Here is a 27,313-nt window from a genome sequence, read left to right on the forward strand (position 1 = left end):
CTCTATCACTTTTTTGGCTCCTAAACTTGGGTTGCTTATTTATCTTCTTTCGGCCTCAGTTATACTAAGAATTAAATGAGATACTGTACTTAGAGAATCTAGCCTATAATAAATACTAATAAAAATCTATTTTAAGGAGTAGTGGGTCTAATAAATGGAAAAGTGTTACAGATTTTTTTGAACTCAAGAGATTACTTGAATCTCAAAACAAAATCAATTTAGGTAAGACCTTGATCTTGGACCAATTTTTCCTGTATACAAAACAAATAAATTATACCTGTCACAAGAGATAATTAGCATAGTTTTTCCCTGAATGCTCGACTCCTTACCTCAACTATGTAGCATAGCCACAGTATCTAAAACTTAACAAGCAGGAACCAAGTCATAAAATTTCTGCTGAATAGAGCCTTAATGTAAGTTAAAGGTTAATGGTCAAGACAACTATATTCCAAATATTCATGCTAAGTGGCTCTTATCTCCTTTAGCCTGGCAGATTGACACAGCCATTAATGAAAATGGACAATATGCCAGAAATATTTAACAGGAGGTAAGGGTTCAAAGAAAAGAGCATTTTAAATGAAAGCCTTAAGCCAAAAAAAAAAAAAAAAAAAAGTTAAAGTACTGCGAAAGAACTGCAAATATGTTAGGTGCAAACGTATATATATAAAAACATTCCAACAAGCAACAGAAAAGTATGAATTGTCATGAAACAAAGCAAACTTCCAGAAACACTTAAATGCGTGTCTTAAAATATGTTATTAAAAGTTTGAAGAATCATACTACCCAGAAAATGATCAATTCCCTTTCAGTACCTAAATCTGTATGAATTATCAAAATAAGGACAGAAACAATATAATGTACTTAAATAAAACTTATTTTCTGGTTGCATGACATAAAGAATTTAACCAGCTTGATTGGTCCTGGGAATTTTCATAAACAGAGCAAAGAGAATATATCAATTCTCACCCAAATATGAATAACATCAGTGTATGTATATCTAGGAGGAAAACAGCCAAAAATATTTTTCAAAGACATATTTTAGTATACCTTACTAAGAAATCAAAGTATTTTTCAAAATGATATGTAAAATCATTAAAAAAAAAAAAAGATATATAGGATAACGTTGTCCAGTGAATCAATCCTGAAGTGAGGAAAAAAAGCCAGTCCTATTTCTCACAATATCACGATGAGCTGTAGGGTCAGAGACAACTCATTTAATCTCTCTGTGCCTTGGTTTCATTGTCTTCCAAGTTTAAGTTTTTCAGTCTTAACCCTAACTTAGAGGAATAACAGAAAATGAAATGCCATGTCTGCATGTTTCTATAACATGTAAGCAAATATTCAAATATATTCATTTATGTATCAAAATGGTATTCAAATCAAGCATTCACATGACATGCAGATGAGAAATATTCCCATGTTCTGTGTCAGATATTAACTGTGGTCCTATCCACAGGAGAAAAGAAGATCCTGTTAGGTTCTGCCAGCAGAGCATCCTGGGCAGATAATGATCCTTCTATCTCACAGTTTTGTTTTCAATCCTAAGAGACTGGACACAGATGTGCCAAACAGTGTTAATAACAATTAATTACCCCTTGATTCAAGTCAGAATCATTGCAGGAGCTTTCCTGTCTATGTGGATCCAGTAGCATACTTTCAGATTTGGCTGGGCATACTCAACACTAAATGTGCTTTTACTGATATTTTATTATCAAGGCTTTTTTCATATTATTCAGACTTGAGCCAACATCATTCAATTTTCTCAAGAGAAAACGCAAAGTAAGCACCTGCAGAGTTTCATAAGATTAACTAATACTCTGAAATTCCAAAGGAATTTATTTATTAACAAATATTGCTAGATCCAAGATAATATAAACAATCATTACAAATGTATAATTTTGCATTCATTAAGACCAACTAAATTTTTAATCAACCGTTTATTCATGTCTATAACATGATTCCCTATAGAAGGAATGAAGTACATATAAGAAAAGGAATATGTTAAAGTATCACTATTCAAATGAACTATAGTACTAAAAGTTTTGTTATATACTGGTTCAATGTATATGCATAAGTGAATACACTACAGTCAGTATTTACAGGTCAGAAATGAGATTAAGTCTTACCTTTAAATGTGACAAACAGTTCTGTAGGAAAATATGCCAGTTATTTAAAAAAAACTGTTTTTGACTGACACATAAAAGGCAGGTAATTAATGGATATAGAGCCTATAGGAGACAGAAGAAAGAGAATAACATTTTTATGAAAAAGCACTGGACTTGTAAATTATAGTTCATTCATTCTCATAAACAAAAAAAATTCTATTAGCAGTTTTCCCATTTGTAATTTAAAAAATACGATCTCAGGGAGTAATCTAACAAAGAATGATAAAGGGCAGATTTTCTATAAGAACAATTTCCTGATCTATCACATCTCCCCAAGTGAGAAATATGCTATTATTTCGCCCTAGACCCATTCCTCCTCTAACCAGTAAAGTGGCCCTGGGATCAGAGGACAGACCGGCATTAGTGTTGCAGTTTTCTATTCATCAGGTGTGTGACTTCAGGGAGGATATGTTAAAGTGCTTGAAGCCTCACTTTCCTAACATGTAAAGTGGAGAATGCTAATCACACACATGCTATAGGGTTGTGAGGCTTAAAGTAAGACAAAGAATGTAAAGCACTTGGCTCAATGCCTGGCACAACCAGTGTTTATTATTATTATACCTCTATCTTAAACAGTCAAGTATTTGTCCAATTCTCCAAACTTTCTCCAAGCTGCATACAAATTTACAGAAAAATCCCTCAAAGTTACTGAAGTGGATGGTGAAATGGAAAAAAAATGCTTTAAATCTCTGAATAGAAAAGATGTAATTAGACAGACAATAGCTCCTAAATAATCAAATGCTTCAGGATATAATTTATTATAATGTAAAATAACGGAATTTATGGTTTAATATGAGACTGCACTTAACTTTTCCTTTATTCTAATACATAATTTATAGCATCTGTCAAGACAGGTAAATACCTAGAATGAAGTCTGAATAACCTATCAAATACAGAGCTAGTAAAATTAAGAATAGAAAGTTTTGAAAAGAGCAGGAGAAAATAGGTAAAATTTGCCCTTGTGTTACACTTTGGATATTTTACAATTTCAATTTTTACAATTCTCTTAAAACTCTACTAAAAAAAAACCCAACTAAATTCATAAATCAATTACTAAAACTCCTAATTAAACATATGAAGGTTTGAAATGTTTCTCAATACCAATGAATGCTTCTTTCTGGAACTCAGTTCAAAAGTAGTCTGATAAAGCATCTCCACAAAATTTTTCAAGCAGGGAACATTCACTTCATTTTTAACAGCCTAGGTAAAAAGATAATACAAACACAAAGAAAATGGTTACAAGTGTTAGATCAAACTATACAAGGATTACAATAAGTTTCTGTAAGGTTTGAAATTAGTCAATAATTCACTGAGTATCTGATGAAGTCCCATAATATACCAAATGTTGAGTAAGTAAGATAAACCAGGTCCCGGCCCTGGGTGAACAAGCAGATGAATATGTGGTATAACAGAAGCTCTAAGAGGAAATTCTCTGTCCTCTTGGAGCACTCAGAAGAGACCCCAATGGAAAAACTCCAGAAGGAAGTAACATCTAAGCTGAATTCGGCATTACTTTACCTAAAACACTGCAATAGCCTCCCATTTAACCTCTCTGGTCTTATCTCCCACTGACTCTGGCCCCCTGCGCTAGGATCCAGCCACACTAGCTTCTTTGTTGCTCCTAGAACACATCAAACATGCTCTTGCTTCAGGATGTCTGCACTGGTTCCTTCTGCCTAAGAAGCTCTTCCCCCCAATATGGCATGTCTTACTCCCTTATTCCTTTGGTTTTTGCTCAATCGTCACCATCTCTTTCAAGGTGGTGATCTTTCCTAATTACTCTATTTAAAATTTCAACTCCCCTGCCCACTTCAAGAATTTTTAGGCCCCTACCCTGCTCTACATTTCTGCACAGTACTTACCACCACATCTGGCATATACTCTTGATACATAATTTTACATACTTGTTTGAGTTTTCTGCACTAGACGTAAGCTCTGTAAGAGCAGGGAGTCTTTCCTACCTTGATCATTGTTGTATTCCCTGTGGACAGAAGAGGCCCTGACACACAGAAAGCACTCAATACATATAATGAATAAATAAGTAGAATCTAACCAGGAAAGGAGGCTGGAGGTTATTTGAGAGGCAAGAATGTTCCAGACAGAAGGAGTTCTATGTGCAGAGGCTGGTGTTATGGATTGAATTGTCCCAAAATTCATATACTTAAGTCCTAACCCCGCATACCTCATAATGTGACCTTATATGAAAATCACTGCAGATAAAATTAGTTAAGTTAGAATGAGGTCATATTGAAGTTGGGGCGGGGGCTACTCCAACATGACTGGTGTCCTTAAAAAAGGGGGCGGGGGATGAATAGGGAGACTGGGATTGACATATACACACTATTGATACTAGGTATAAAATAGATAACTAATGAGAACCTACTGTATAGCTCAGGGAACTCTACTCAGTGCTCCGTGGTGACCTAAATGGGAAGGAAATCCAAAAAAGAGGGGATATATGTATATGTATAGCTGTATTGCTGTACAGTAGAAACTAATGCAACATTGTAAAGCAACTACACTCTGATAAAAATTAATTTTAAAAAGGAGTGGGGGGAGAATTTGGACAAAGACATGCACACAAGGATAACACCATGTGAAGATGATGGCAGGGATCAGGGTGATACATCTATAAGACAAAGAAGGTCAAAGATTTTCAGTAAACTACAGAAGTTAGGCAAGAGGCATGGAACAGATCTTCCTCACAGCACTCAGAGAAAAATCAACCTGGCAACACCTTGGTCTTAGACATCTAGCCTCCATAAATGTGAGACAATAAATTTTTGTTGTTTAAGCCACCTAGTTTGTGGTACTTTGTAAGGGCAACCCTAGTAAACAAATAAAATACAAAAGCAAACATGGCATAAAAGAAGAATTGGCAACACAGTAATAATGGACCACAGTCGAGGGTCTTTCTTCCCACAATCTGCTCCTTTTGATGAGTTACCTTAGAAACTACAACATAATCTCAGATATCTGGCAAAAAGAGATTTTTCAGACAAGGGGGAAGCACAAATGACAATTTGGGATGGATACGCAGCGTTTCAAACCATTTCTAGGAAAAGAAATTGAAGTCCATGCACTAATGATGTGCTTCATTAAGTACATAGCTACTTCATAGCTAAGCTGACGTGGTTTTATAAATGATCATGTTTTCTTTTTGGCAAAATGAACCTATATTCACAGTTAAAACTGAGGTGAGAGTGGGGGTGGGGTATTTGACTCAAGCTACTTACAAACTTATAGTTCTTGACTTCTGTTTGTACTCATTTAAGAAATCTTCAAGTATTTAAATATAAGTAAATATTCAAAACTGGTAAAAAAAATCATGCCAATCTCTACAACTGCTATGTCATTAATATTTTAAATTCTTAATTTTTCTTACAATTCCCTGTCCATCTTTTCTGAACATGTTCTAAAGATAGGACCTGAATACCATAAACCATTCCATGTGAACACATAGATCACAAGTCAATTAATTCAATATTTAAAAATAAAAGTCAAAACAGTTACATTTGATTCTCAGTATGAAAATAAATTTCTTCATTTTAAAATATTTTAAATAGAATAAAACCTGAATAAAGTGAATCTTAACTAACTTCCATTTCTAGCCAAGGTGGTGTAAAGGGGGCTAGACTTATTTTACCATCTGAAACAACCAAAAAGGAACAAAATATATGAAATGATACGCAAAACATTATACATCAGTCAACAAAAGAAGGTGACCCCTGAGGAATGGAAAATAGATGAGGTGAGCCCTTTGATGGCCCCAGCTTACTGCTGTGTGAGAATTTTCAGGGAAGAAATTAAAGTGTACCATTGTGTATGGTTTTTACACTACACATGAACAGTATAATATCACTTGAGGTAGACAACAATAAGTTAAAGATGTATACCATAAACAATTAAATGACAAAACAATGAGATATAGCTAATAAGCCAACAAAGGAGATAAAAGAATCACAAAAATATTCAATTAATCCAAAAAAATAGTAGAAAAAGGAAACAAAGAACAGATGGGAAAATTAAAAACATAATCAGAAGATGACAGATTTAAAATAACTGTATCACTAATCATATCAAATGTTATGTGGTGCCCAATTAAAAGGCAGAGATTGTCAGACTGGATAAAAAAGCAAGAACCAACCATATCCTGCCTACAAAAAAAAAAAAAAATATATATATATATATGTATATATTTTAATATAAAAACACAAGTAGATTAAAAGGAAAAAATGGAAAAAGATATACTATCCTTATACAATCAAAAGGAAGCAGGAGTGGCTATATTAATATCAGATAAAGTAGATTTCAGAGCAAAGAATGTTATCAGAGATAAGGAAGGTTATTTCACAATGATAATGGTGTTAATTAAAGAGGATATACAATCCTAAACATACATGTGTTTCATGACAGAGCTTAAACATACAGCAAGCAAAAATTGACAGAACTGCAAAGAGAAACAGTTGGTCAGATTTCAATACTCCTCTCTCAGTAGTTGACAGAACAAGTAGAGAGGAAATCAGCAGAGTTGAAGAACACTATTAACCAATCTGCCCTAATGGATATTCATAGAACACTCTATCCAACAGCAGTATACAGTCTTTTCAAGTGCACATGGAACATTCATCAAAATAAATGATATTCTGGCCCAAGAAACAAATTTCAATGCATCTAATGGGATTCAAGCATACCAAATATGTTCTGCAACCACAAATTAAAAGTGAGTCACCTGAAGATCTCTGGAAAATCCCCAAATGTTTAGACATTAAATAAAATGCTTCTAAATAACCCTTGGATTTCAAAAAAGACAGCAGAAAGTATTTTGAGCTTTATGAAAATGAAAACACAAGATATCAGAATTTGTGGGCTGCCACTGTAGAACTACTTAGAGGGAAATATATGCATTAAGTGCTTATATTAGAAAAGAGAAAAGGTCTTGATGACCTCAGCTTTCCACCTTAAGAAACTAGCAGGGAAAAAAAGAGCAAATTTAGAGTAAGTAGAAGAAAAATAATAAAAATCCAACTAGAAATGAGTTAAATAGAGAACATCAATAAAGTCAAAAGCTGGTTCTTTGAGAAGATCAATACAATCAATAAACTTCTAGCCAGACAGATTAGGACAAAAGGAGAAAAGTCACAAACTACCAATATTTGGAATGGAAGAGGTCACTACAGATCCTATAGCTATTTAAAGAAACTAAGGGAATATTATGTCCAACTTTACAATAAATTGGATAATTCACACAAAATGGGCAAACTCCTTAGAAAGACATGAAAGCGTACTCAAGAAGAAACAGTCTGAGCAGCCCTATGTATTTTGAAGAAAATTATCTGGTAGTTAAAAAGCTTGCCACGAGAAAAATCCCAGGCCAGGTGGCTTTATTGGTGAATTCTACCCAACTCCAAAGGAAGATGTAGAGTCAATTCTGCACAAACTTCTTCAACATTAACTTGTTACTAAAAACAAAGACATTGCAAGAAAACCACAGACCAACAGCCCCCATGAACATAGATAAGCGCAAAAATTCTCAAAAGAAAAAAACCTAGCAAATAAAATCTAACAATATATTAAAAAAATCTTATCATGATCAAGAGGAGTTTAACCCCAGGAATATATGGTTGATCCAACATTTGAAAAATCAATCAATGTAGTTCACCATATTAATGAACAAAACAGAATATATGATTACTTCAGTAGACAGAGGAAAAAAAAAGCATTTAACAAAATCCAACATTCATTCCTGAAAAAAAACTCTTAACAAACTAGGAATGGAAGTAAATTTCCTCAATATGATAAAAGGCATCTATGAAAAATCTACAGGTAACATCATACTTATTGGTAAAAGATTGATGACTTTAGCCCTAAGATGTGAATGGAGTCTGTTCTCATCACTTCTATTTATCCTTGTACTGAGAGTCCTAGCCAGTGCAATAAGGCAAAAATAAAATATGCACACTGGGGCTTCCCTGGTGGCACAGTGGTTAAGAATCCACCTGCCAATGCAGGGGACATGGGTTCGAGCCCTGGTCCGAGAAGATCCCACATGCCGTGGAGCAACTAAGCCCGTGCGCCACAACTACGGAGCCTGCGCCGTAGAGCCTGCAAGCCACAACTACGGAGCCCATGCGCCACAACTACTGAAGCCTATGCGCCTAGAGCCCATGCTCTGCGACAAGAGAAGCCACCGCAACGAGAAGCCCGCGCACTGCAATGAAGAGTAGCCCCTGTTCACTGCAACTAGAGAAAGCCAGTGTGCAACAACGAAGACCCAATGCAGCCAAAAAAAAAAAAAATATGTACATTGAAAAGTATTTTGAGCACCTGGAAAATGAAATTTTAAAACAGTGCCATTTAGAGTAGCATAAAAATATGAAATGCCTAGGGCTAAATTTAACAAAATATACTCAAGACCTGTACACTGAAAACTACCAAACACTGTTGACAGAAAATAAAGACCTAAGTAAAAGGAGAGAAGCTATGTTCATGAATTGCAAGAATCAATATTAAGATGTCTGTCCTCCCAATTTATTGACTAATTTAATCCAATCCCAATCAAATCCCACTAGATTTTTTTAATGGACCAGGTGATTCTAAAATTTATATGTAAATGCAGTAGACCTAGAAGAGCCAAAATTTTTTTGAAAAAACATAAAGTTGGAAGATGTATATATACTACCTGCCTTCTAACTTACTACAGTAATTAACATAGTATACCATTGTTGTAAGAATATACACACAGATCATTGGAACAGAATAGAGTCAGAAAAAGACCCACACAAATAGAGTCAATTGAATTTTCTGACAAAGGAACTAATGTACTTAGAAAGAGTTGTAAACAAACAAGTGAAACGGTACAGGAACAACTGGATGATATTTGCAAAAACAAAAAGAATTAAACAAAACAAAATTTCAATCCATACCTCATACCATATACAAAATTAACTCAAAATAGATCACTGACCTAAAAGTAAATCCCGAAACTGAAACATAGAAAACTTTTGTTACCCTGGGTTAGGCAAAGACTTCATAGGTACGATACCAAAAGCACAACTTATAAAAGAATAAATCAGATATGCGAGCCACAACTACTGAAGGCCACATGCCTAGAGCCCGTGCTCCGCAACAAGAGAAGCCACTGCAATGAGAAGCCCGCGCACCACAACGAAGAGTAGCCCCCACTCGCCGCAACTAGAGAAAAGTCCGCACGCAGCAACGAAGACCCAATGCAGCCAAAAATAAATAAATTTATATAAAAATAAAACCTTGAAACAACCCAAATGCCCAAAAACAGATAAACACATAACCGAACTGTGGTATATCCATACAATGAAATACTAGTCAACAATGTATAAACCGCTGATATATTCTGTAACATAGTTGGAACTCAAAATAATTGTGCAGAGTGAAAGAAGCCAGAAAAAAAGAGTCTGTACTGTAAGATTCCATTAATATAAAATTCTAGGGCTTCCCTGGTGGCGCAGTGATTGAGAGTCCGCCTGCCGATGCAGGGGACACGGGTTCGTGCCCCGGTCCGGGAGGATCCCATGTGCCGCGGAGCGGCTGGGCCCGTGAGCCATGGCCCCTGAGCCTGCGCGTCCAGAGCCTGTGCTCCGCAACAGGAGAGGCCACAGCAGTGAGAGGCTCGCGTACCGCAAAAAAAAAAAAAAAAAATTCTAGAAAACCCAAAACTAAGTAGAGGAATAGAAAAATCAATGGTTACCCGAGAACAATGTGGAGTGAGTGGGGGGGCGGGGATTAAAAAGGAACATGAGGAAACTTCTGAAGTATGATAGGTACGTACATTATCTTGACTGTGGTGAAGGTTTTACAGGCATATACATGTCTAATTGTACACTTTAAATATGTGTAATTTAAGTCAATTTTACCTCCATAAGTGTTTTTAAATGAAATTATACGTATATATATAAAGAATATCATTTATACAGCAGTACGTAGTATACTGAAAGTGAGTGGCATAACACATACCACAAAAAACCCAGGAAACAAAAAAATCTAGCATGTCCAAGTATTCTAAAATCCCCGAATCCTATTTATACCATGCTATGTTACTAGTAACTACAGAATTATTTTTGAATAACACAATGAATTTAGACCTAGAAAAGCTTCTATAAATCTGCTTCCCTAGAAGTTACTGGAACCATACTTATAGCAGCCATATTTTCTAAATAATTTAGAATACATATTTTGACAGGTATGATGGATGTCATGGCAACTATAGAAATTAACTTTTAAAACTGAGACAATCCTGTAAACTCTAGGATACATGTCACAGTACTTTTAAATTCTTCAGAGGCATTAAAATGGCTGCCATTTTGTAAGGAGCAAATGCCATTAAATGCAGTGTGTTACACTGAGCTACTTGAGATAATCATTACTTCTAGGTTGCAAATACTCTGCCTTCCTAACAGTCTCTAAATCTTAAGGGCCTGGGCTTGTTCTTTTGATTAAAAGACTGATTGATGCTCTTCTGCTATGTGTCTAATAACGATTTACCCCATACTCCCACTACATTCAAAGTTTCCGCTTTATCGTCTATGAGGTTACCAGAAAGTAAGAATATCACGTGTGGTAACTTCTTCAACAAAAAAAGTACTTTTAAAATGCAATATAAAATTAAAAATATACTTACAGCAGCTACAGGGATAAGAATCTCCACAAATAAACCAGCAAGTGCATGTTTTATATCTTTATCCTTTACTTCTAAGAAATACTGAGCACATTCCTTGAGAGGGAAAAAGGCATATTAGATTTAAAAAGGAGGAAGATTATAGAAATGTTAATATCACAATAATTTTGTAAATACTCTGCAATTTTACCAGAAAGCTAAGTTCAAATCATGTTCAAATTTAAAAAGAAAATTAATTCACACTTCTGGCAATTTAACGCTTGGAGTAAGGAATTAGTAATGTCATTAATTATATTTATTTTGTTTCTTTTAAATAGTCATGAAAAGCAAAAACAACCACTGTTAGGCTAATTCTAATTACTGCAGATCACCTGCATGAACTGAAATGATGCTTCAAAATCTTCTACAGGATACATTTTCACTCGGAAAAATTTCATTCCCATTATTAAGCTGATGACGCTTTGTACCACATGTGGACTTTGTTCCTTTTGTCGCAGTTCTTTTAACTCTGTCACAAACTTCTTCCTCACAGCCTGAAACCTTTAATGTACACGGATACACAATTTGATATGAATTGAAAACACTCATTTCCCACACGATATTTAAGGTTGAAATCAAGAAGTATTTTACCTAAACACCATCTCCTTTCTCTGCCCTCATCAAAATTACCCAGAAAAACATAGATAACAAAAATATTTCTTATTCTAAATTTACTGTTCATTTATTTTTTCAAATAAAAAAATGCCTTAAGGAGAAATTCTTATTAGAATTTCTTATTCCTATAATACCATCAATACAGCATCATTACCATTTAATAGTTCGTAATCATCATAAAAATAAGATCTAATAACCCGCCCATAAAACATCCACATGCAAATCAGAGAGTGTCTCTAAATTCTAAGACTCATTTTGATAAAGTCTGCAATTTGGGTTACATGGAGAGCAGACTGGAGACTACATATTTGTTCAAAGAGATAAACCAATCACTTGTAGACTACTAAGTATCTCTTAAAATTATTATCTCCTTACACTGTAGAAAACCTGAAGATGATGAGAGGGAGAGCACTGGTCTCACAATGGGAATCAGCTGAAGAATCAAAATGCTTTTGAAATGCTGAGCAACATCCTGGATTCAAATGACTACAACAGTTAAGGCTACTAAGTTTTTCTTTGCTTACAATGGAAAAAGATACCTGATAGTTTGTTAATCAATAATACTTCACTTTCCCCCTCTATGAAACAAAGGTTTTATTGCTGATGTTACTTGGGGAAACCAGTTCTCGGAAAGTTATAATGACAAATGAGGCATACTTCCCAATGGGCACTGAGTACAAATTAATATTAATTAAACATGGATATTAATTACATGTTAATGAAATATGGATCCATGATACGAAGTATAACTTCTCCACTTCCATTTCAGTCTTGTAAAATACAACACCATTTTCCATGAAAGTGTTCTTTTGCATTTTATAAAGAAAATATAAAGTGGATAAAAATCTTCCCATTGCAATATTATTAGAATCCAAGGATTTTTCCTATTAAATTTTTCATAATAATTATTAGTCACTATAATCAAAGGAAATGTATTGACAAGATTCTAAAACACCCCCAGCCCTTTCTTTCTCCCCACCCCTTTCCCACCTCACCACCTTTCCTCTCAAATGTCGGTGCCATCAGCCCAGCCTAATGTGGATCCATCCACGTTTTTTCCCATGCGCGTTTTATGTTTGGGTGGAAAACACCTCAATATTGCTCTGAGTGGCATTTCTCTTACAACTAGACCAGTGAGGCTGAGCGTCATTTCATCAATTTACCATTGGCCATTTAGATTTACTACCCTTACCATCCTAGATTTAACTTAGCTATGATGTAGGGTTCTTCTGGACCCAACTTGCTCATGTGTTATTTAGCACTTCTAACCTATATCCTGACAGAAAATCATTTTCAATAAAAATGATAATATGAACTACTGTGCCATGAAAAGAAATACATCATTGCTCATGTTTTTGCAGCTACATTCCTGAAACAGGGATTCCTTGTTGATTAAATATAAACACAATATTAAAATACTATTGTCTACGTCTAAGTCATTTCAAGTACTCCAACTATGTTCTAAGTTCTATAGCATTGGGCATACAAGGGTCCCTGGTAAACTACAAAGGATAAAACATAAATAATACTAAATTAAAGGATAGTAACTACCAAATAATAAAATACATTACTTCATATTAAAATCTAAACTACTAAACATTAACAATAATTGTTGCTTTCTTAGAACTGAAAAAGGTTGCTATAGGATGATTTCAGGGCCCTTTATTCTTTAAATAGCACCCAAGAAAATCTAAACTGATACTTTTTTCCTTACAAATTTCCCAGTAGCATCAAAGGAAATTCAAAATCTTCCATAGTCTTTAGAGCAAGCACGCGATACTAAAGACAAACATCTTTTCTACCGTTTACGATAATGATGGTTCAATACAACTCAATGCATGTAACTCCTAATGAATAACACCCTCTTTATGGAGTACTCTAGTATCTTTATCTTTCCTTTTTGGTATGTCTTCCACCTATTCAAAACTCTGTTCAGTATTAAAATAAATAAGATGGTTAGAAGGAAGACACTGCATTGCTATCTCAGAAATAAAAGCATTCAAGTAGAAACTATTAAAAGTAATTATTAGCTTCGACAAGAGTTCTATAAGAAAGATTTATAAAAACACTTCTCATAGAACTGTGAAAAATAGGGAATAAGGTAATGACCTGACTATTCTTGGCAATTTCTTACTTCCTCAATTCAGGTTTTATGGAAAACCCCAAATAATGAAGACAAGTTGTGGAACTGAGGTATGGGCGTCACTTAAAATTCCTCTAAAGCAGGGGTCCCCAACCCCCAGGCCATGGACCAATAGCTGTCCACGGCCTGTTGGGAACCGGGCCACGCAGCAGGAGGTGAGCGGAGGGCAAGCGAGCGAAGCTTCACCTGCCGCTCCCCCATCGCTCGCATAACTGCCTGAACCATCCCCCCCATCACTTGCATTACCGCCTGAACCATCATCTGCCACCATCCCCCACCTCCCTCACCGTGGAAAAATTCTCTTCCACGAAACAAGTCCCTGGTGCCAAAAAGGTTGGGGACCCCTGCTCTAAGGAACAGAGCAGCAAAATAATAAAAGGTGAAACAGACTTCACAATAACTCTATGGAAAAAAAAAAAAAGATCTAAAACTGTCAGTGTCTATTCTATTAGTTAGCAATGAGAATTCTAAAACGCAAAACAAATCAAAATCAGTGATTTATAAAACTTACTTTGATTGGGCAAGAACGCCTATCACTTCTGCATATAAATCTGCAATAATATGCACATTCCCAGTGTTGGTTCCTGAATATCTAAAATAGCAAAAGAACAAACGTATTATTTCATAAAATTTTTCTACAAACTCTCTTTCTTAATAACTCTGAAAATTCCTTATCAGGGTGTTGTATAAATTTTCTCTGAAGATTCATTTATAGGATGATAAAAACCACATGAATTTTCTTCTCTCTCTAGATTTCAATTTGCCAGGAAATTTAGCCTGATTCTTATAAATTCAATCAATGGTTTTAAGAATCATTTTTACAAAATCTTTCCCATAAGCATCTCCTGTGGACTAAAAAATACAGGAAGATAATTGCTTTGAACTTCAGAAAACAAATGATTTATGAGGGTTCAAATTAACAGTCTAAATCTGGACCGCAGATAAAAGCAACAGTCCCGTAAGCATTTTACTTACCCTTCCTTATGTTTAAAGTGCTTAAAAGCTAAGTTTAGAACTTCATGAACTAAGGGATCAGGCACAGGATGAACAGGAATCTAGAAAAAAAAAATCAAGTGTGTGCTAAACAGGTTACAGGTCTTTTATGAGTATTCTCATCATTTCAAATAACCAAGTCAATAATCAATTTTAGTTTTCAAGATATGACTTACTATTTATTAATCTGTCAATCTTCCCCTTTTCTATGAATGCTATTATTTTTCTCTAAGAACTTAGTTGAACATCTACTTTAACAAGCTCTAAAATCATGAACATTAAGCTTTATAATTGCTAATCTTTAAACTATAGACTATGCAGATGAAAAAATAGTCATTGTTGTTACTACAATTGTCACTGTCCGCAAGTTAAAAAAACACTCATGGGTGACTCTCTGCAACACCTATAGGAAAGTAAACTTTGACTGAGCCAGGCTTCATATACTCTGATTTTCTATCATAATAATATCCAAAAGGGACTCCAACTTTCCCAACAATTTAAAATTATTTATGGTTTTATTAGAAATTTGTTATTTAAATGTTTGTTTTGTTTAGTTCTTTAAAAATTACATGCCAATTCCTAATATGGACAACACATCAAAACATTTAAACCAGAAAGTAAAATCCCTGCCCCTTCCCCCATATATAATCACTACTGGTATATATCTACTTCCAGGATTTTTCCTACACACACTCATCCACACAGCTTATTTTTTACTTAATGGACTGATGCGCCTTTCCCCATCAGTACTTAGCTCCTCCTTAAATTATTTAGCAGCCATGTAATACTCAGTATATATATATTATAATTTATTTAATGAGCTCCCTATTAATGAACATTTCATTCCAGATTTTCAGTATTCAATATATATAATGTTATACAACAAACATCTTGTGCATTTAACATTATTTACTTGTATAGTTCCATGGGAAAGCGTCCAAAAGGAAGAACTGATGGGTCAAAGATTATCCAAGACGTCATTGATATAGATTCTAGTTCTTTATATGTGTGGGTCTGTTTGTGAGCTCTCTATTCTATCAAGTTATACACGTCTATACTAAAATCATGCTGTCTTAATTATTAGGGCTTACTAATAAGTTCTCATGTCTGGCACCACAAGTCCTCCCTTATTTTTCTTCAGAGATAGCTTGGCTATTGTTCTTCCCTATTTAATTTACAGCCATCTTTTCAAGTTCCAAAAAAACTGTTATAGGTGAACTATAATCAAATCATTATATAACATATGAAAACATTTTCTTCATTAGACCAAAAGGTCTTTCTACACTTTTTATCATTCTAATGAAGAAAAGCCCAGCTTCTCTTTTCACTAGTTATGTAACCTGGAGGAAGTTTCTACCTCTTTACCGGTAAAAAATGTAGGTAATAGATTAGAACCCCATAATTACCAGCCCTGAGAGAATGCAAAACTGGGTACATTACAATTGGAGATTCTTGGTCTCTCACCTTTTCCACCCTTCTCTAAAAGGGACTGGGACAAAATTCTTACTTCCTAGGAATGTAGGGCAGATGACGGAACTAGAATACAGGATGGAGATATTGAGGACAAGGCCTGGTAGGGAACCCAGAGCCCATTAGGAAGTGGGGAGGCAGATGTATTTTCCTAGCTTCATCTTCCCTGGATTGGGCCAAGCCCCAAGATAAGAAAAGGGCTACTGAAGTCACTGCTGTTGTCCCGTAAGTCCCAGTAAGCCCTATGATTATCCCATTGATGGTTAAAACAAAGTAGATATCTACCACTAGGAGATACCAAACTTTAGTCGGGAATATGCTGTATCTGGATCCAGCAGCCTGACTTCCAGAACTTACTCCAGAATTCACAGCGCTAATCACGCAGGCTGGCCCCAGACGCTTCAGTGACCTTGCAATAATACGACACTGCATTTTATGTGACTTAATTTTTTGGGCCCCATTTACTGTGCTGTGTTGTGGTTTTACCATACTGACTTTTATACAGGGATGTTTGGTGTGCTCTAGGCCAGAGATATGAAACACAAGTTAACTTACACCTATACTTTCTCCTAAGTAGTCTTTATTTGCTCCAGTTATGCCAGAAGTCTAACAATGACAGCTAGGAACACTACTTAGCTATGTTGTGTGTTCTTTATTACTACCTTAATAATATTAGTTATTAGTAATGCCACCACCAACACTTTTCACGTGTCTATGTGCTGCATATTACTTAGGCATTTTATATACATTATTTATAACACTTATAGCAGCCTTACACAGTAGTATCTGTCCCCTGTTTTACAGATGAGGGGACTGAAGTTTAGAAGTCAGTGCATACTTCTCTAGAAAATACTGTGTGCCCAGTTTCTGATATATGAAAATGCATTTAATAAATGGAACAAATGAGGAAAGAAAACTTTCAGTTTTATCATATTATAGCTAGAAAAGAGACAGAGAAACAGAAGTGAGAGAATAAATATTATCTCATCTTTAATTTCTGGAAGAAAAAAAGCACAACCTCTAAAAATTTTATTTTAAGAATGAACACTATCAGGATGCTCAGACGTTCTTGAAATTCCTACTTCTCCCCTTATTTACAATAATAAAAAAAAATTCCCAAGCTGAACCTTCAAAAAAGGGGGGCTGGGGTGGGAAAGAATCCCAGTTCAGTTTATAAAGAAAACGTTTTACTTTCATGGAGTAGTATTCCCATCTATAGCATCAAGAATTTTTTAGATCTTGCCATTTGCATGATTTTGGAAGCAGATCTAATTCTATTTGAACATTCAAGAAGGATACATCTAGTAGACTCTAAAGAACACCCAAGTTTTATTCCAAAGCTATTCCCACTACCACTTCCCCAAATCTAATGCTTTTAGCACATCATGAAAGTAGAAAACCACAAAACCAGGTTAAGACATGGACAATGGGGAGTCAGCAAGGTGCGCTCCTTACGTAAATGACCAGCCCTCAGTGCAAAGGACAGTGAATAAACTCATGACTCAGCAAAATCACAAATAACCCCATAACCTTCAGGGCTGCTCACAAACATCTATAATGCTAATGTCATGTGATGAATTGGAAAATTGGGATTGACATGTATACACTGATGTGTATAAAACGGATGACTAATAAGAACCTGCTGTATAAAAAAAAAATAAAAATTAAAATAAAATGCTAATGTCAAACCTGAAAATACTAAGGGTCTACTCCTCCTTCTGTTACTTCACAATAAGCACCCATAAAACTAAGCCAAGAGGGCTTCCCTGGTGGCACAGTGGTTGAGAGTCTGCCTGCCGATGCCGGGGACACGGGTTCGTGCCCCGGTCCGGGAGCATCCCACATGCCGCGGAGCGGCTGGGCCCGTGAGCCATGGCCGCTGAGCCTGCGCGTCCGGAGCCTGTGCTCTGCAACGGGAGGGGCCGCAGCAGTGAGAGGCCCGCGTACCGAAAATAAAACTAAGCCAAGAGCCTGAAGTGGCTCATAAGCCTGGTTTCCCAATCTTGTTTGTTTCAACGAATAAATGTATGGCTAAAATTCAATACAAAAAGAAAACTGCTTAAAGATACTAAATGCTATAGTGCTTTTACCATGGATTCTAAAGCCTCTGGCACTAATATGCTAATATTTGTAGTTGGCCATGACCCCCAAATTATTCTTCTGACTTTCTTGAAAAAATAAAATTAGTCCTTTATCATCTTGAATTAATTTTGTTCCCATGGTGAATCACACTCATGTCATCACATTTATATAAACTCAATCCTTTGTCTAATTTGTTATGATTTAAAATTTAATTTTACAAGATCATGGCCATTTCACCTAATTTTGTAACACTGATTTTTACCAATAAGAATAATTTTATTTACAAAGAGAACTAGGGGCTTCCCTGGTGGCACAGTGGTTAAGAATCTGCCTGCCAATGCAGGGGACACGGGTTCAAGCCCTCCTCCAGGAAGATCCCACATGCCGCGGAGCAACTAAGCCCATGAGCCACAACTACTGAGCCTGCACTCTACAGCCCGCAAGCCACAACTACTGAGCCCACGTGCCACAAGTACTGGAGCCTGCACACCTAGAGCCCATGCTCCGCAACAAGAGAAGCCACCGCAATGAGAAGCCTGCGCACCGCAATGAAGAGCAGCCCCCGCTCACCACAACTAGAGAAAGCCCATGCGCAGCAACAAAGACCCAACACAGCCAAAAATAAAATAAATCTATTAAAAAAATAAAATAAAATAAAAAAATAAAGAGAGAACTAGCTTTATAATCTTCAGCAAGTCACTGCAACTAAGAACATTGATGTATAAGATGAAAACAACAGATAGCATTTATTGGACACTTCCCATGTCCTGGGCATTATCGTATTTAATTCTCACCACTCTTTTACAGAGAAGGAAAGAATTAGTGGGTGATAACTTGCCCAAGTTACACGGCAAGTAAATGACACAGCTGGAATAAAAACACTTGCCGTGGTTATCTCCCAGTTTACTGTAATGACCAGCTGGTACAAGGGATACAGAGTTCTTCGTGCATTTTGAAGAGATCTAAATATGTGATGATGACACATAATAACGTCGGATAAAGACATGACAAATTATTCAAGAAACAATTTATAATATATGAGGTCAAGAACTAACCCACGAGTAATATATACTCCTCCTTAAGATTGATCCAACCATGTATCGATATTTCAATACTCCTGGGGCTGTCCATCTCATCAAAATAAAACTAAATCACATTTTAATACATGTATATTATGTGGGACAAAAGTAAAAGTCCTATTAAATTCAACATACGCTACATTGATTACTCTCTGGAGCTATTAAACTCTACACGATTACTCTCTGGAGCTATTAAACCCTACACTATTTTTTTTTTTTTTTTTTTTTGCGGTACGCAGGCCTCTCACTGTTGTGGCCTCTCCCGCTGCGGAGCACAGGCTCCGGACACGCAGGCCCAGCGGCCATGGCTCACGGGCCCAGCCGCTCTGCGGCATGTGGGTTTCTCCCGGACCGGGGCACGAACCCGTGTCCCCTGCATCGGCAGGCGGACTCTCAACCACTGCGCCACCAGGGAAGACCCCCTACACCATTTTGATTCTGGAGAAAATTGGGTTCGTTTGTCATGATATTTCAGAACGTTCTATTGATCTTTACTTCATTTTCTATAGTTTAATTAGTTTTGAAGAAGCTAAAAAGGCTTGCCTTTTATTAGGAAAGAGAAAACCTACATGGGATTTTTTTTTTAAGTTATTGTTGAATTTGTTACAATATTGCTTCTGTTTTATGTTTTGGTTTTTTGGCCCCAAGGCATGTGGGATCTTAGCTCCCCTACCAGGGATCAAACCCACACCCCCTGCATTGGAAGAAGTTTTAACCACTGGAGTGCCAGGGAAGTCCCTGGACTATTATTTTTTGTAAGGAAGAGGAGGAAAAGAAGGATGAAGACAAGGACAATGGGGCGGGGGAAAGGACAAGAGAGGAGGAAGGGGAAGAGGAAAAAGAAAAACCTCCAAGGGGGTTGTCTGTGCACTGAAGTTCTGAAGTCAATGCAATTAAGAGCAACTTTTAGGGCTTCCCTGGTGGCACAGTGGTTAAAAATCCGCCTGCCAATGCAGGGGACACACGGGTTCAAGCCCTGGTCCGGGAAGATCCCACATGCCGCGCAGCAACTAGGCCCGTGAGCCACAACTACTAAGCCTGCGCGTCTGGAGCCTGTGCTCCGCAACAAGAGAGGCCGCAATAGTGAGAGGCCTGTGCACCGCGATGAAGAGTGGCCCCCGCTTGCCACAACTAGAGAAAGCCCTCGCACAGAAACGAAGACCCAACACAGCCATAAATAAATAAATAAATAAATAAATAAATAAATAAATAAATAAATAAATAAATAAATAAATAAATAAATAAATAAATAAATAAATAAATAAATAAAGAGCAACTTTTAGATGACAAGAGAGACACTGCTAAGTAGAAGAAAATCATGGGAAACAAAGGAGAAAAGGCACAATACAGCCTGACTGTCAGTGCACAGAGTTTGCAATTTCTTTTGCAGGAAGAAGAAATATCTCTATGATTTAACTAAGTAAAGAAGTGCAAATGCTGATTACCAAACCACTCACAAGACCTACATTTAGCACACAAGAAATGCCAGGGATCAACCACAATGAGGCCTCGTCCAAGTCCGTTCATGGTACAGTGTTTCTGGTCCTCAGCTCCTCCTATATCCTTACTGACCTCAGCCTTAGCATCTTAGGATCCCAGCTAAACTAAGAGATCACAGAAGGCAAATCTGGCTTTCAGAAAGCACAACTCTCAGAGGAAAGTTCTTTTTCACCTCTACTAAAAAAAACCTTTATGGAAGGTACAAATTAAATTGTTTTTATCTTTGATTAACGCATTTATCTATGTCACGTATTCAAAATTATTTTTAAACAAAACAAAGCCAAAAAAGTTATTTTTATTTTCAGATTTCGGATATTCAGATTTCAGTGTCTTTTCACATATATTGCAGAAACAAAGGCAAAGTATAAATGATTACATAATTCAAATATTTTTATATTAGCTATGTTAAAAAAGACTATCAAATCAATTAACTTTTATATCTTAACATTTGCTGTTTCCTGCTGTATTATATATTCTACTCCATTTTATACAACAGAAACAAAACTCCCTGTCCGAACACGTCATGTGCTGTGCAAAATATGATTTTTTTTCTTTTAGGTAGCCTGACTTTTTTTCAAAACACTACAGTGTGCATGACTGGAAATATATGGAACATTTTGGAATGACGTATATAACTTTTTAAAGACTACAAACTACAAAAACACTTTCATATCAGTACAGGTATTTTCTTTTTAATATGCATTTATTTATTTATTTTGGCTGTACCAGGTCTTAGCTGCGGTAGGTGGGATCTTTTAGTTGCGGCATGCAGGCTCTTAGTTGTGGCAATGGGAACTCCTAGTTGCAGCATGCATACGAGATCTAGTTCCCCAACCAGGGATTGAACCCGGGCCCCCTGCACTGGGAGCGTGGAGTCCCACCCACTGGACCACCAGGGAAGTCCCTCAAATCAATACAGGTATTTATACATATACTTGTACTGACTGTGAATAGTAAAAATATATAACATGATATCTGACACTATTTACCTATTTATATCTTTACTATCTATGCCATTCAGATGTTGAGCTCAGGAGCGCAGTACCTAGAACAAGGCCACCCAACAGCAGGCATTCTAATATTCACTGAATGAATAAACATAAACAATTCATTATCCTGAGGTCTTCTCGCTTGTCTGAAAACCATTTGCACTTGACAACTCAGTCTTACTCAAGTCAAATCACCCCCGTTCCTCAACTATCACTGCACAATTATTACATGTTGAAATGCAGGCTTGAGGGCTACACAGAGAATTTCTGTGAAAGTGGAGGCAAAAAGGGATTGGAGTAGGTGAATGACAGGTGGACTACAGTTGCTGCTAAAAGCCCAGATTTTACATACTTTTTATTCAGCTCTATTTTGCTAACATGATTTCATGTCTTGGATGGTAAACGAAGATAGAAAAATGGGGAGTGATAGGTACAGGACACGGAACCTCAGGCAATTGACAGAAGTATAATTAAATTATAGGAATTTTGTTTCCGTGAGCCAGAAGTTTAGATACAACATCCTAAATAAGGTAACTGAAACATGAAGGCAAAATTAGCAAAAAATAAGAAATACAGACTTTGCAGAAACAAAAGAGCTTACCTGCTTTAGAACTTCAACTAAAACTAAACAAAAAATGAAATCTACTGCTAAGTCTCTTCTTTCAAGAAGATAATCTCTTTCACGTTGCTGTTCATCCCTGAAACAAGAATCCCAAATTAGGATCGCATTAAAACTATAAGTTCTCAAATAGCTCTTGGTTAGTACTTCATGTTATTTCCTGAGTTCCTAGTACATATGGTGTCCCACAGCAATCGTTACAAGTTTTTATAATAACCCAATGTATGTATTACATGTTCTTATGTTCTTTCTCTTTTTGTACATTAGGAACTTATATGCACATCTCACTATTACATCTGTCAGAAATTAAATCTAATCTAAAAGAATTAGTAAGAGGAAGAAAAACACGGAAAAACAGTGCCAGGTCATTTTTTCACAAATGTAAGTTGAAAAATCACAAGTGGCATCTACTGAAGTACAATTCTAAACCATGGGCCATCACCTGAACACAAACAGATGTTTTACTTAAAGTCATGATCTCCCTGGGAAATTTGAAGAAGGAGAAGACAAGTTCGAGGATTTAACACCAAGAAGAGTCTCGTGGTATAAGAATTTAGGGTTTTGGCAGTCTTCCTGTATCGCAACAACTGTTTCCCTTCACAAACCACGTGAACAGGACTTCCTTTGAATATTTTCTTAACTCCTTCCATGACTGTTAAGGCTCCTCACTGAACTACAGAAATTCAGTTTTGCATGACTAGTCCCAGTGATGACTCCTGTAGGGCAGCACCTACTTTAACGGATATCTTTCCTCGATTTACAGTTTAAGTATGGACTATCTTTTCCCCTTGTTACCACCTCATAACAAAAGTAACCAAACAATAACAATCGTCAGTTGATAACACTATTACCCGCTTCATTGGAAGTGTTTTGAGCCCAGGTCGAACAGTAGAAAGTGAGCCACTTACCCCTTAGATTTTGTGCTAGACCGAGGCCTATACTCATAAGACTCATCTTCAGCTCCATTCTGGCGTCTGTACCAGTCAAACAAGGTGCGAAGTAAGGAAGGGAGACAGTGCTCTGCTACTGAGCTCATAGAGCTTATCAACTGAAAATACAAGACGTTACCAGAAGTAAAATACAACATCAAAGTGCCATGCTCCTCAGGCTAGCAATCACTTAGAAACGAGTAACATTTCTAGAATAAAAATACACTAAACGCAGTAACTCCAAAGCAATGCATGTGTTTTAAAATAAAAGGGAAAAAAATACATAAAATGCCACTTACATTTAAATATTAAAAAAAATAAAATAAAATAAGGGCTAGGGGTTTAGCCAAGTAATAAAGTGAGCTAAGTTTCACCGGCTATTAACATTTATCCAAATCCATTCAGTTTAGCTCAGAGACTTTCCACCTTTTTCCTGCCTCCATATGCTACTCACATGTGTAAAAACTTGACCATCAGTAACATCCCTAATTACACACGTGACACCTCTGGGTGAACTGTATAACACAGAACATGAAACAACCACATCTACTTCCTCCCCCCACACCCACTCCCCACCCCCCACCCCACCCCCCCGGGGCCAGTTCCTCTCTGCTCATGTGAGTGAAATGTTCTAAAATGTTGCCACTAGAAGGGATGAAGAGATGCAGAAACAGAGAAGACTACACCATGTTAGAACTGGGGAAAAAGCTCCACTTTATTCTGTGCTGCTATGACACCGAACAGAGAATTATAATTACACAATTAATTTGTGATACAAATAAACATATTAGAAATGTGTTATATACATGCTTTTAAAGCTTAGAATATATAAATGAACAGCAGAAAGATAAATGAAGTGGGATGGGCACCTGCAACTCAATTTGAGGCATCCCTTAAACTATCTGAATTGTAGGTGAGTTATCAGATTCATTTCATGAATGAACCCAACTTGCCTGTAGTGGTGGTAAGAGGTACACCAGCTACCATTAGTCAACCCTAAGGTCACTCTTCATCTTGAGGATCCAGAGGAAAAACATTCTCTCTTCAAAAGAGACTCTGTATCTGATTCAACCCATTCTTGTAAAATTAGTATTTTAAAATTAGCATACAGTAAAACATGCTTCACTTTGTTTTGCTTAACTAAAAAACTACGGGTTGCAGCAATACTCAAGGTCTCGTTCAGTTCCACGACTGTAGGAAGTATCAGTTAATGAAGATAAATTGATAGCTCTAGGGATTAAATATTTATTTTTCCTAATATTTTATATTTCTCATATAAAAAAGAATGAAACAGTTTGATTATGTATGATATTTTTTCTCTTTTTCATGATCTCTGCCTTCCTTTAATCATGCTTTTATTTATAAATTACCATAACGTGACAGGTGAATACTTTCTAATACAGGGAATTAAAGTAAAAACAAGATTCTGATTTTATTTAACCACTTTTGCAAATTTATATTTCATTAACAATGAACAATACCACTCAAAGGAAATCCCTTTTAATACCTAAAGAAGGAACAACAAAACACCATCTGCTACTGTAAATACATAGTAAAGCAGTTTACCCCACTCATAGCTTTTTATTGTGGAAAAAAATCAAAGTATGGAGCATGATAATATATAGTTTTATTAATCATTTACATAAAAAAAGAAATGGAAGTTTTCCTTAAAACGTTGTTTAATAAGATTTCATATTGATTGTTGATTCATCATTAGTAAAATGGATTCAAGATGTGAATAATCTAAATACCTTTAAAATAATATATTAACAATATATTAATTAATTAATAACTAGTAACAATTAGTACCTTTTGTAATGGCGTTAAGATTTGAAAAGGGTTATATGAGGTGATCTTATTATTACTGTAACAGAAAACTAGCCTTCTTATTTATAGTTTCTTCTTAGACCAGTGGCTATTTACTAAGTGTGTGCTTCAGAATCACCTAGGGGGCTGCTGCAAAATACAGGTGCCAGAGCACTGCTCTTGGTGATTCGGAGTCAGCAGAACTGGAGTGGGATCCAGAAACACAGCATTTTGGTAAGCCTCCACCAAGCAATCCTAACCAGTCATCTTCATCTAATCAAGCAGACTAATATGAACATTAACTTCGATTTCCTAGGTACATAATTATGAGAAGGGTAGCTCGGGAATACTAGATGGCAACAGAAAGCTGATCTGGGTTATTGGGTTTTGCAGACAATCAATCAACATATAATGAAATAAGTCTTGAGCAAACATAATTATGACAAAAATAACACTTGATCTAACATTCAAAATCAGCAAGAGGAAAGAACTGACATTAGAGGATTACCACTAGATTTGAGATATTGGTATTATATAAAAAGGTTTTTGGTTTCGCAGGGTTTTTTTGGAGGGGGAGGGTTGGCCATTGTATATCTTCCTTTTTAAGCTTCTTTGGCTTTGACACAGACAGTCCACTTGGCCTTTGCACAAGCACAGATACAAGTAGTTAATGCCTCTTAGGGCAACCCTCAACTGCTGGAGATGGGGGCTGCAGATAAATGCTCCAGCCCTCCATTCTTCAGAAAGACAAAAATGGGTGACATTCTGTATGATTCTCAGAATGGAATGAACCCCCAGTGCCCAGAGCAGTGATCTCTATCAGTTCTTCCTCTTCCCTGCCTCAATCTCTCAAGTCTCCTCCTTGGAATCTCTTTCCAGAACCAAGTCCTTGTCTCTGGCTCCGCCTTCAAAATGGGGTGGAAAGGGAGAACCAGGCTGGATATTTCAGTATAAAGGTTCTGATACCCCCAACAGGAAAAAATAAATGTTAAAAGGTCAAATATTATTATGTAAAAATTGTATACAAGGAAAGATTGAGGGATATGACTGGAAATCTTTTAAGAAGTTTTCAAAGGGCATATAGTAAAGAGGGTACCAATGAAAAGCAAAGTTTTAAAATGCTTAATGAGCAGAAATCAGTAAAGTTCACAGCTCATTCTATGAAGTTCACAGTTCATAACTCATTCTATTTGTTCTGTTAAAAAACAGACTACCAGTTCCAGACTGAATCTAGTGTATAAAAACATACAGGACCACTAAACAAAATAAATAAATTTCTTAATATTGGATGTATTTGGATCAGACTGTGTGGATAAACATTTTCCTTTCAGGAAAAAATATTCCCCCTACATTGGCATACCTGGTCAAACTGAAGATCTTCACCCCTCTGAAGAGATCTAGATAATGGCTTCTCCTACAATTGAAAAAAAAAAGTATATATGCAAAATATTAGAAATCTTACCGATAATAAACAGTTGAGATTCGTGAGATGGTTTTGTTTTTGTTTTATTTGTAATTAGATTGCTTCAAGGAAAGGTTCTAATCTGCTAATACAAACAAAATTTAATATTACCAGTTTAACTTAGAATAGCGTACCTAGCATGACCCCTTCTGTCAGCCTTTCTACCTACTTGCCTTGCTGCTTACCCCACATATAGTTACCTAACTTACTGAACATAAGAGATGTCTCAAATTATGTTCACATATATTATGACTGATTCTTCTGTGGAGATTTTTTAGGATGATTTTCTAAACTTTCTACTTTATGCTTTTTTTATTGAATTTTTGTTCAACAAATATATTTATTGAAATATATATCACAGGAAAACAAATGCCATTTTTCCATGAAAAAAACTGGAATTTTGAAATATGTATATTCTGAAGCTTATCTATCCAAGAGCCCCAATTTCCTTCTCTCATTTATTGCTATAACTTCATGAAAATAAACTCACAAATGTATCTGCCACTGAAATTTAAAAATTCCTAATCTAACTATCAGAGAAGCACACTTCTAACTAATTTAATTGGGCTCAGTAAAATACCTGAATTCCACAGCGCTTGACTTTCTTAACAGGGAAAGGTTTTTGGCATGTCCTTGGCACTTGAGCCCTTATATGCTAAGCACACTTTGGTAATTATCTTGCAGACAAGTCGTCAATTTCTAAAACCAAGTATTATACACTACAAACATGTAACATGATGAGGATCCCATCCAATAATATATAGGCCCA

General features: G+C 36.1%; 1 protein-coding gene across 18 annotated transcripts in view; it reads right to left on the bottom strand.

Moving 5' to 3' along the window:
* The window catches only part of FRYL (FRY like transcription coactivator), a 293,278-nt gene that overhangs the window by 100,095 nt on the left and 165,870 nt on the right, over positions 1-27,313 (bottom strand). For all 18 annotated transcript variants that reach the window (XM_089911901.1, XM_089911907.1, XM_089911905.1 and 15 more), the window contains 9 exons: positions 26,443-26,496; positions 23,256-23,395; positions 22,330-22,426; positions 14,591-14,670; positions 14,127-14,207; positions 11,190-11,358; positions 10,822-10,914; positions 3,267-3,365; positions 2,127-2,228 (listed from right to left, as the gene is read on the bottom strand). In XM_089911901.1, coding sequence (XP_089768027.1) covers positions 2,127-2,228; positions 3,267-3,365; positions 10,822-10,914; positions 11,190-11,358; positions 14,127-14,207; positions 14,591-14,670; positions 22,330-22,426; positions 23,256-23,395; positions 26,443-26,496 — 915 coding nt within the window. The remainder of the gene's footprint in view (positions 1-2,126; positions 2,229-3,266; positions 3,366-10,821; positions 10,915-11,189; positions 11,359-14,126; positions 14,208-14,590; positions 14,671-22,329; positions 22,427-23,255; positions 23,396-26,442; positions 26,497-27,313) is intronic.

This window comes from Delphinapterus leucas, chromosome 5, assembly GCF_059928025.1.
Source record: "Delphinapterus leucas isolate spDelLeu-1000000601 "Yukka" chromosome 5, BTC_Dleu_Yukka2, whole genome shotgun sequence".
NCBI lineage: Eukaryota > Metazoa > Chordata > Mammalia > Artiodactyla > Monodontidae > Delphinapterus > Delphinapterus leucas.